We start from the raw sequence: 12217 nt of genomic DNA on the forward strand, positions 1-12217 counted from the left end.
CACACCTGTAATCCCAGCTAGTCAGGAGGCTGAGGCAGGCGAATTGCTTGAACCTGGGAGGTGAAGGTTGCAGTGAGCTGAGATTGTGCCATTGCACTCCAGCCTGGGCAATAAGAGTGAAACTCCATCTCAAAAAAAAAAAAAAAAAAAATTTGTGATTCATGGAAGAAAGTTAAAATATCAACTTTAATAAGAGTTTGGAAGAAGTTGATTTCAGCCTTCATGGATGACTTTGAGGGGTTCAAGACTTCAGTGGAGAAAGTAACTGCAGATGTAGTGTCAATAGCAAGAGAACTAGAATTAGAAGTGGAGCCTGAAGATGTGAGTGAATTGCTTCAGTCTCATGATAAAACTTGAATGGATGAGAAGCTGATTCTTATGGATGACCAAAGAAAGTGGTTTCTTGCGATGGAATCTGCTGTGGGTGAAGATGCTGTGAAAACCATTCAAATGACAGCAAAGGATTTAGGATATTATATAAACTTAGTTGATAAAGCAGCAGCAGGTTGAGAGGATTGACTCTAATTTTGAAAGAAGTCCTACTGTGGGTTAAATGCCCTCCAACAGCATTACATACTACAGGGAAACCTTCTGTGAAGAGTCAATCAATATGGCAGACTTCATTGTTGTCTTATTTTTTTTTCTGTTTTCTTTTCTTTTTCCCTTCCTTTCCTTTTCTTTTCTTTTCTTTTCTTTTTGACAGAGTCTCACTCTGTCGCCCAGGTTGGAGTGCAGTGGTGCAATCTCGGCTCACTGCAAGCTCCACCTCCTGGGTTCACTCCATTCTCCTGCCTCAGCCTCCCGAGTAGCTGGGACTACAGGCGCCCGCCACCATGCCTGGCTAATTTTTTGTATTTTTAGTAGAGACGGGATTTCACCGTGTTGGCCAGGGTGGTCTTGATCTCCTGACCTCATAATCTGCCCGCCTCGGCCTCCCAAAGTGCTGGGATTACAGGCGTGAGTCACTGCGCCCAGCCCATTGTTGTCTTATTTTAAATAAATTGCCACAGCCACTTCAGCCTTCAAAAACCACCACCCTGATCAGTCAGCACCCATCAACGTCAAGGCAAGACCCTCTGTTAGCAGAAAGATTCTGACTTCTTGAAGGCTGAGATGGTTGTTAGCAAGTTTTAGCAATAAAGTATTTTTTAATTAAGATGTATACATTTTCTAGACATGATGCTATTGTATACTTAATAGACTACAGTATAGTGTAAACATAACTTTTATATGCAATGGGAAACTAAAACATTTGAATGGCTTACTTTATTGAGATATTCATTTTATTGCAGCAGTTTGGAACCAAACCCACAATATCTCTGAGGTATGCCTGTACTTTGTTTGTTTTTGCTTGTCTCCCTCACTAGAATGAGTGAGCCATATCTGTTTTATCATTGTAGTAGAAATTCAATAAATAGTAGGTAAATGAATGAGAGGTCTAAGGATTAGAGAAGAGTTAGGTATAATTCTTAAGTCCCTAGCATAGGTAACTGAAAAGATGGTGGTACTGTTCACCAAAATAAAGAAAAGAGACCAAAAGGGTCAGTTTAGAAGAGAAGGATGATGAATTTGGTTTTAGATGTAGAGAAGGTAAAGTACCTATGTAATAGCCAGGTGATGATGCCTAATGGGTTGTCTCTATAAGAATCAAGGTAGGCTGGGCATGGTGGCTCATGCCTATCATCCTAGCAGTTTGGGAGGTCAAGCGGGGAGGATCACTTGAGCCCAGGAGTTCAAAGACCATCCTGGTTAACATAGTGAGACCCCTGTGGAGTCCTAATTGGAGAAAAGTAGTCGGGCTGGTGGGAGCGAGAAAAAGCAAAACAGAAGATGCAGATAAGCTACAAGCCTGCCTTTTTTCTTGGTTCAGGACACATAGCCCTTCTGCACAAATAATTCACAATCTTCCTGTGCTCAACTACCACCAGCCACCTGCAAGTAAGCTCACTGCAACCTTGGTGTTATCAGTACTGCATAAAGCCCTCCTCAGCATACAGCATAAACACTATCCTATAAAATCTCCAGCAAGCCTTGTTTCCTCACCGCCAGCCTCTCTCTTGCAGGCTGCTTATTGCCTCACTGGCAATGTATTTTTATACTTTTTCTAATAAGGCTGCCTTTCTTTATCTACAATTGTCTTGGCAAATTCTTTTACCCCCATGCTAATACCCAGATAGCCATCTTTCCCCTGCAACAACTCTCTCTCTCTCTCTCTCAAAAAAAAAAAAAAAAAAAAAAAAAATAGCTAGAATTAGCTGGGTGTGGTGGTACACACCTGTAGTTCCAGCTTGGGAGGCTGACACAGAAGGATCACTTGAACCCAGGAGTTTGAGGTTGCAGTGAGCTATGAGGTTGCAGTGAGCTATGATTGCAACACTACACTCCAGCCTGGATGACAGAGTGAGACCCTGTCTCAAAAAACAATTTTTAAAAATGAAAGAATCAAACTTGTCTATTGTAATAGAGAGAGAGAGAGAGAGAACTCGGTTTGGATGTTTGACTACTGACTTCGTTTTTAGGCCTCACTCTCACTTCCCTTTTGGCCCTACATCTGTACAGGCTGATAAGAAGGGTCCTGAAACTCTCCTCCTCTTTTGGCACCAGTACTTAATTTAAATCCCTCCTGCTCAGAAACTTTTCCTCAGTCCCACCTCTTAGCCATTAATAAAGGCCCCAAACCCACTCCCTCTGCTTTGTCCAAAGCAATCAAGACCTACTTGTGCCTGCCCAGCTCTTCCCAGGAGTCCCTCGTGTGAGTAATACTTTCTACCAAGTTTTCTTGGGATGTAATGTCATCAGTCTGGACATCTGAACCAAATTTTGGGTCTTTCCTGCTTTTACAGGAGAACTGTGCAACATCTATGTAAGCCCAAGAATCAGATCTGTGCTAGATAAGTACAGATTTGGAACCTTCAGAATGTGAATCAAGGATAGCAAGGAGCCGACTCAAGGAGAGCAAGGCGTTGACATATTCAGCTCTAATTTCCTGGTAGAGGCTGCCCAATGCATTGTTTGAGAAGGACCAAGGATCAGCAGGAAAGAGTTTTGTGTTGGTGGCTGACATCTGCTTTGGGAATGGGAGTTGGAAGTAATGATATGAATGTTATGTATTTCTTCCTTGAACTAGAGGATCTCAAATTTACTTCAGCAAGTTAACTTTGCATTAAGCCAAATTAATGGCATATGGATGACAAATCTATTCAAACTACCCAAACTAAGGAGAAAGTCTCTTTTGACAGCGAATTAAATTTTTAATTATTGTAAATTATTGTGTGAGTCACTGGCAATATATTATATTTTAACTGACATTAGAGACATTTTTGTTATTCTTAGAATAGGTAATTTTTTTGCTGAAATGACAAATTATCCAATGGATGCATAGTTATAATGTTAGTAATTTCCAGATTTGCTAAGAAATGCTAAAGTTGAAAAATTTTAAAGTATCTTGTTTTCCCTTAAAAGTAGCAATTTAAAAATTTCAAAAGCTTCTGTTTTTAGAATTGGATAAATCTCTTTTTATAATGTTCTTCAAATCTTTCTTTTTTTTGAGACAGAGTCTTGCTCTCACCCAGGCCAGGGTGCAGTGGTGTGATCTCAGCTCTCTGCAACCTCTGCCACCCAGGTTCAAGCGATTTCCTTTCTCAGCCTCCCAAGTAACTGGGTGTACAGGTGGGCACCACCACATCTGGCTAAATTTTTTTTTTTTGGTAGAGATGGGGTTTCATTATGTTGGCCAGGCTGGTCTCAAACTCCTGACCTCAGGTGATCTGCCCACCTTGGCCTCCCAAAGTGCTGGGATTACAGCGTGAGCCACTGCACCCAGCCTTGAGTTTTGTTTTTTTTTTTAGGGCAATCATAAACCTGGTTTAGCATTGACCAACAGTGATCTTTTTATTACCTCCTCCTAAAGAGAGTGACTCTGACTCTAAAGCTTATTATTCTGCACAGATGAATCAAGTAGGAATCTCCTGTCCTGAATTGGCTTAACAGTAACAAAGTAAACTTGTTGGCTCACTTAACTGTATAGTCCTCCATGGCATAGGGGAAGGGAATTTTCCCTTCCCTAAAGCTGAGTGAGGGGACTCCAGTAAAAAATGTTTTCTCGATTGGGTGCATATGAAAGAAAGGTTGGCTGGGTACATTGGCTCATGCCTGTAATCCCAACACTTTGGGAGGCTGAGGCGGGAGGATTGCTTCAGGCCAGGAGTTTGAGACCAGCCTGGACAACATAGCAAGACCCCATTTCTATAGAAGAAAAATTTTTAAAGAAAGAAAGGTTTATTCCTTAGTCATTCATCTATTTAGGTGGGTTGTTGACCTACCCTGTGCCTACCTTTTCAGGAAAAAAGAGAGAGAGAGAGAGAGGGCAGATAGAGTAGTGAGAAAGCCTGTATATTGTTGATTGGCTAACAAGGATGCATGGATTTTCCATGGGCAAGGAGACAACTTGGACTTGTGCTGTCTTGCCAGTATGCAGAGGTTTGGCTGCCGGATGAGAGGCCTTTGAGACCTGGAGTCTTTACTAAACTACTTAGAGTGGGAGCTCCTGGTAGTGATGGTGGTGGGGTTTAGGGGTGAGTTGAAGAGATGGAGCTGGAGCTAAATCACTCAGATCAGGGCTCTGCAGTGAGGAGGAGCCTCAGGGATCTCTGAGGAACTCACACATAAGTTTGGAAAGACAACCAGGGAGGCTCACCACTCAGAAGAAATTATCAGCTAGTCAGTATTGGCTACAGAAAGAATTACAACGCAAGTAGTCAGTTGAGTAAGGAGACCGTTCTTCCTCTCATTCCATCAAACTGCATTCCTTGAGAGGCTAGACCCACAGCTTATGTAGCATCATCTAGGGCTGAAGTTGGGAAGCACTAGGGATTAGGTACCTTTCTGTAAAATAATGTCACTATTTCTTCTTACTGTCATCCCATTAACTGGTTCTTTCTAAAGGAAAAGAACTTACTTGGGTGAGAAATGAAATAAATTTTGAGGCAAGGAAAGTATTGCCAATTCTAGGTTAACCAAGATTGGATTAGTTTTAATCACTGCTGTTTAATGTCTGTTCTTTTCCCCCAAAGAAATTCACAACTTCCTTGCAGCTTCAGCTCATTCCAGGTTGGAACTGAATTCATTTCTTAAAAATATAGCCTATTTTTCTGCTTTGTTCTCAATTATAATTATGTTTTTGCTTTAGAATAAAGGAACATGAGGAAGAAGAAGAAAGAAGGAAAAAGCATGAAGAAAAAGATGCCGAAGAAATAAAGCGACAGAATGCATTATATGAAATTGAAATGAGAAAAAAACTAGAAAAGAAAAGAGAAGAGATGCATGAAAGCAGGAGACGGTTTCTTGTAAGTTGAAAGTGCAAAAGTTCCAAAAAGGTTCAAAGTCAAATGCCCAACTTTTAAAATTAATACATAATATATTTGTACATGTTTATAGAGTACATGTGGTATTTTGATCCATACATACGTTATGTAATGATCAAATAAGGGAATTTAGGTTATCTGTCACCTTGAACATTTATCATTTCTTTGTGTTGGGAACATTTCAAATCTTCTAATTATTTTGAAATGTACAATATATTGTTGTTAACTATAGTCCCCCCACTATGCTATCAAACACTAAAACTTATTCCTTATATCTAAAACTTTGTACATCCCCACTGTGTCTCCACGTCCTTACCAGCTTCTGATAGAATAACTGTCATTCTAGTCTCTGCCTCCACTAGATCACTTTTTAGCTCACACATAATGAGTGAGAACATAGTATATTTGTCTTTCTGTGCCTGCAAATGCCTAACTTTTAATATTAAAAAAAGAAGTGGGGTAGAAAAGGAGTTGCTATTAAGTTGGGTTTCTAAGGGAATGTATACTTTTGGGATAGCTATATTTGCTGTGGTTTTATATGCATGTGCTCTCATGCACGAACAAGAAAGAGAGAAGAGAAAATGATATTTTAAGACAATGAATTTATTTTCTTAAGAGTTGTGGGGAATGAATGGGGTGATTTATGTTTGGGGTCTGTTGTGCCATTAATATGTGCTCCACAAACGGTAATATTTTTGTCACAGTTCACCACAGGGGCATGTTTGGAGGGTCTCCTAGTCATAGTGTCACTGCCCTCTAGCTCCAGGCCTGGGGCTTTCCCTAGCACTGCTGAGGAGCCGTCTGTGCAGGTCAGCCCCTCGAGGGCAGAGGAGAGGGGCCGAGTAATTGGAGGTTCAAGAGGAGGATAAAAGAATAAGGATAGAGTTATGAGCAGTGCCTGAAAATGCCCAGCCTACAGTCTTTGAGAAGGAAATTTATAATTAGGTGAATGTGGTATTGAAAGATGCAAATGGCATCTTGGAGGACTTGCAGTCATACAGAGGAGATGACCATAAAATACAAGAGGCAATCCAGCAGCCAGCAGATGAGAAGTTGGAAGAGAAGGCATGGGGTGCATTTGTTCCACTGGGAGGCAAATTAAAGAAATCTTATGAATTGTCTCAGCAGTAAGAAGCAGCATTAAAATGTCTTCAGAGAGCCTTGACAAGTACCCCATGTTCTCCCACCCAGCATCTAGTGCAAAAATAGCCTTTTGCTGAAGAGTTTGCAGAAATTCTTCATTTCACACTCTGGTTTGATGAACTCAGGATGACAAATCCTGCTATACAGAATGATTTCAGCTATTATAGAAGAGCACTGAGTTGTATAAGGATTAATAATGTATCATCAGGCCGAGCACAGTGAGTGGCTCATGCCTATAATCCTAGCACTTTGGAAGGCTAAGGCAGGCAGATCTCTTTGAGCTCAGGAGTTCGAGACCAGCCTGGCCAACATGGTGAAACCCTGTCTCTACAAAAAATACAAAAATTAGCCAGGCATGGTAGTGCACGCCTGTGGTCCCAGCTACTCAGGAGGCTGAGGCTGGAGGATTGCTTGAGCCCAGAAGTAGAGGCCGCAGTGAGTCAAGATCATGCCACTGCACTCCAGCCTGGGTAATAGAGCAAGACTCTGTCTCAAAAAAATATATATATATATACACACACACATATGTGTATATATGTGTGTGTGTGTGTATATCAAATAACCTAATGAGGCATCTTAAAGAACTAGAAAAGCAAGAGCAAACCAAACCCAAAATCCCAAGACACAACCCAAGTGCAAAATTACTAGAAGAAAATAAATAATAAAGATCAGAGCAGAAATAAATGAAATTGAAGCAAAAAAAAAAAAAAATACGAAAGAGCAATGAAATGAAAATTTGGTGGTTTTGTTTTGTTTTGTTTTGTTTTTGAGACGGAGTCTTGCTCTGTCTACCAGGTTGGAGTGCAGTGGTGTGATCTCAGCTCACTGCAACCTCCGCCTCCTGGGTTCAAGCGATTCTTCTGCCTCAGCCTCCTGAGTAGCTGGGATTACAGGCACGCACCATCATGCTCGGCTAATTTTTCAATTTTTTTAGTAGAGACAAGATTTCACCATGTTGGCCAGGCTGATCTTGGACTCCTGACCTCATGATCTGCTCGCCTAGGCCTCCCAAAGTGCTGGGATTACAGGCATGAGCCACCGTACTCAGCCTGAAACTTTTTTTTTTTTTAAAGATAAACAAAATTTACAAACCTCTAGCCAGATTAACTAAGAGAAAAAGAGAAGACCTGAATGAAAAAACTCAGAGATGAAAACTAAGACATTACAGCTGATGCTGCAGAAATTCAAAGGATCATTAGAGGCTACTACGAACAACTATATGTCAATAAATTGGACAATCAAGAATACATGGGTAAGTTCCTAGACACATACAACCTACTGAGATTGAACCATGAAGAAATCCAAAACCTGAACAGACCAATAACAAGGGATGAGATTGAAGCCATAATAAAAAGTCTTCCAGTAAAGAAAAGCCTGGGACCCAATGGCTTCACTGCTGTATTCTACCAAACCTCCAAAGAAGGACTAATGCCAATCCTACTTAGACTATTCTGAGAAATAGAGGAGGAATACTTTCACACTTAAAACATACCTTTAAAAGGAATACTTTCACACTCATTCTGTGATGCCAGTATTACCCTGATACCAAAACCAGACAAAGATACATCTAAAAAAGAATACTACAGGCCAGTGTCTCTGATGAATGTTGATACAAAAATCCTCAACAAAATACTAGCAAACTGAATTCAACAATACATTAGTAAGATAATTCATCATGACGAAGTGGGATTTATCCATGGGATGCAAGGATGGTTCAACATATGGAAATCAATCAATGTGATATATAAACAGAATGAAGGACAAAACCAAATGATCATTTCAATTGATGCTGAAAAAGCATTTGAAAAAATTCACCACTCTTTCATGATAAAAATCCCCACAAAACTGGGGATAGAAGGAACATACTTCAACATAATTAAAGGCATATATGACAGACCCACAGCTAGAACCATACTGAATGGGGAAAATTTGAAAGCCTTTTCTCTATGATCTGGAACACAACAAGGATGTCCAGTGTCACCACTGTTATTCAACAATGTACTGAAAGTCCTAGCTAAAGCAATCAGATAAGAGAATGAAACAAAAGGCATCCAAAATAGAAAGTAAGAAGTCAAATTATCCCTGTTTGCAGATGACATGATCTTATATTTGGAAGGCCCTAAAGACTGTTCCAAAAATGTATTAGAGCTGATGAGCAAATTCAGTAAAGTTGCAGGACACAAAATCAACACATAAAAATCAGTAACATTTCTGTATGCCAACAGCAAACAATCTGAAAAAGAAATCAAGAAAGTAATCCCATTTACACAGCTACAAATAAAATAAAATGCCTAGGAATTAATCAAAGAAGTGAAAGATCTCTACCATGAAAACTATAAAACACTGATGCAAGAAATTGAAGAAGACACAAAAAATGGAAAGATATTCTATGTTCATGGATTGGAAGAATCAATGCTATTCAAATGTCCATACTACTGAAAGCAGACTACAGAGTCAGTGCAATCCCTGTCAAAATACCAATGACATTCTTCACAGAAATAGAAAAAAAAACAATCCTAAAGTTTATATGGAACCACAAAAGACCCAGAATAGCTAAAGCTATCCTGAGCAAAAGAGTGAAACTGGAGGAACCACATTGCCTGACTTCAAATTATACTACAGAGATATAGTAGCCAAAACACCATGGTACCAGCATGAGAAAAGATACACAGACCAATGGAACAGAATACAGAACCCAGAAATAAATTTATACACCTACAGTGAACTCATTTTCTTATTTTTAAATTTTTGTTTATTTTAAAATTATTTTTGAGATGGAGCTTGCTCTGTTGCCCAGGCTGGAGTGCAGGGGTGTGATCTTGGTTTAACTCTGCCTCCCAAGTTCAGGTGATTCTCTTGCCTCAGCCTCCCAAATAGCTGGGATTAAGGCACCCACCACCATGCCTGGCTAATTTTTGTATTTTTCAGTAGAGATGGGATTTCACCATGTTGGCCATGGCTCGTCTCAAACTCCTACCTCAAGAGATCCGCCTGCCTTTGTCTCCCAAAGTGCTGGGAATACAAATGTGAGCAACCATGCCTGATCCCTACAATGAACTCATTTTCGACAAAGGTGCCAAGAACATATGTAGGAGAAAAGACAGTCTCTTCAGTAAATGGTGCTGGGTAAACTGGATATCCATATGCAAAAGAATGAAACTAGACCCCTATCTCTCACCATACACAAAAATCAAATTAGGATAGGCACAGTGGCTCACACCTATAATTCCAGCACTTTGGGAGGCCAAGGCAGGAGGATCACTGGAGGCCAGGAACTTGAGACCAGCCTGGGCAACATAGCAAGACCCTACCTTTCTCTCTCTCTCTCTCTCTCTCTCTCTCTCTCTATATATATATATATATATATATTTGATTAAAAATCAAATCAAAGTGGATTAAAGACTTAAATCTAAGACCTCACACTATGAAACTACTAGAAGAAAACCTTGAAGAAACTCTTTAGGACATTGGACTGGACAAAGATTTCTTGAGTAATACCCTATAAGCACAGGCAACTAAAGCAAAAAGGGACAAACTGGATCATATCAAGTTAAAAAGCTTCTGCACAGCAAAGGAAACAAAATAGTGAAGAGACAACCCACAGAATGGGAGACAGTATTTGCAAATTATCCATCTGACAAGAGATTGATAACCAGAATATATAAGGAGCTCAAACAACTCAATAGGAAAAACAAATCTAATAATCTGATTTTTAAATGGGCAAAGATCTGAATAGACATTTCTCAAAAGAAGACATACAAATGGCTAAAAGGTTGATATAGTTTGGCTCTGTGTCCCCACCCAAATCTCATGTTGAATTGTAATTCCCAATGTTCAGGGAGGGACCTGCTGGGATGTGATTGGATCATGGGGGTGGATTTTCCCCTTGCTGTTCTCATGATAGTAAGTTCTCATGAGATCGGGTTGTTTAAAAGTGTGTAGCACTTTCCCCTTTACTCTCTCTCCTGCTGCCATGTAAAGATGTGCCTTGCCTCCCCTTTGCCTTCTGCCATGATTGTAAGTTTCCTGAGCCCTTCCCAGCCATGCTTTCTGTACAGCCTGTGGAACTGTGAATCAGTTAAACCTCTTTTCTTTATAAATTACCCAGTCTCAGGTAGTTCTTTATAGCATTGTAAGAATGGACTAATACAGAAAATTGGTACTGAGAGTGGGGCATTGCTATAAAGATACCTGAAAATATGGAAGTGACGTTGGAACTGGGTAAGAGACAGAGGTTGAAGCAGGAGCTCAGAAGAAGACAGGAAGATGAGAGAAAGTTTAGACCTTCCTACAGACTTGTTGAATGGTTGTAACCAAAATGCTGATAGTCATGTGGACAATGAAGTCCAGGCTAAGGTGGTATTAGATGCAGATGAGGAACTTATTGGGAAATGGAGTAAAGGTCACTCTTACTATGCTTTAGTAAAGAGACTAGCAGCCTTGAGTCCCTGCTTTAGAGATCTAGAGCAGGAATGCTTTTTACAGCACCCAAGTCACCCCTTGAATGCTTTGCTTCTTAGAATTTTTTTCTGCCAGATACCCTAAATCATCTCTCTCAAATTCAAAGTTCCACAGATCTCCAGGGCAGGGGCAAAATGCCACCGGTCTCTTTGCTAAAACATAACAAGAGTCATGTTTGCTCCATTTCCCAACAAGTTCTTCATCTCCATCTGAGACCACCTCAGCCTGGATCTTATTGTCCATATCGCTATCAGGTTTTTGGTCAAAGCCATTCAACACGTCTCTAGGAAGTTCCAAACTTTCCCATATTTTCTTGTCTTCTTCTGAGCCCTGCAAACTGTTTCAACCTCTGCCTGTTACTCAGTTCCAAAGTCACTTCCATATTTTCGGGTATCTTTTCAGCAATGCCCCACTCTGCTGGTACCAATTTACTGTATTAGTGAATTTTCACACAGCTAATAAAGACATATCTGAGACTGGACAATTTACAAAAGAAAGAGGTTTAATTGGATTTACAGTTCCACATGGCTGGGGAAGCCTTACAATCATGGTGGAAGGCAAGGAGGAGCAAGTCATGTCTTACATGGATGGCAGCATGCAAAGAGAGAGAGCTTGTGTGGGAGAACTCCTCTTTATAAAACCTTCAGATCTCATGATACTTATTCATTATCATGAGAGCAGTATGGAGGAAACTGCCCCTATGATTCAATTATCTCTCACTGGATCTCTCCCACAACATGTGGGAATTATGGAAGTACAATTCAAGAGAAGATTTGGGTGGGGACACAGAGTTAAACCATGTCAGCCACTGTCCTACAGACCCCAGAATGGTAGATCCATTGACATCTTGCACCGTGCGCCTGGAAAAGCCTCAGGCATTCAACACCAGTCCATGAAAGCAGCTGTACCCTGCAGAGACACAGGGGTGGAACTGCCCAAGGCCATGGGAGCCCACCCCTTGCATCAACATGCCCTGGATATGAGACATGGAGTCAAAGAAGATTATTTAGGAACTTTAAGATTTAATAACTACCAATGACCATACTGCCCAAGGTAATTAATAGATTCAATGCCATCCCCATCAAGTTACCAATGACTTTCTTCACAGAATTGGAAAAAACTAAAGTTCATATGGAAGCAAAAAAGAGCTTGCATTGCCAAGACAATCCTAAGCCAAAAGAACAAAGCTGGAGGCATCACGCTACCTGACTTCAAACTATACTACAAGGCTACAGTAACCAAAACAGCAT

General features: G+C 40.4%; 1 protein-coding gene across 1 annotated transcript in view; it reads left to right on the plus strand.

Annotated features, from left to right (window-relative positions):
• CCDC173 (coiled-coil domain containing 173) overlaps positions 1 to 12217 on the plus strand; it is a 64211-nt gene that overhangs the window by 29511 nt on the left and 22483 nt on the right. The window contains exon 5 of the mRNA XM_011988146.1: positions 5189 to 5345. Coding sequence (XP_011843536.1) covers positions 5189 to 5345 — 157 coding nt within the window. The remainder of the gene's footprint in view (positions 1 to 5188; positions 5346 to 12217) is intronic.

Source organism: Mandrillus leucophaeus, unplaced genomic scaffold (genome assembly GCF_000951045.1).
Source record: "Mandrillus leucophaeus isolate KB7577 unplaced genomic scaffold, Mleu.le_1.0 Scaffold324, whole genome shotgun sequence".
Taxonomy (NCBI): domain Eukaryota; kingdom Metazoa; phylum Chordata; class Mammalia; order Primates; family Cercopithecidae; genus Mandrillus; species Mandrillus leucophaeus.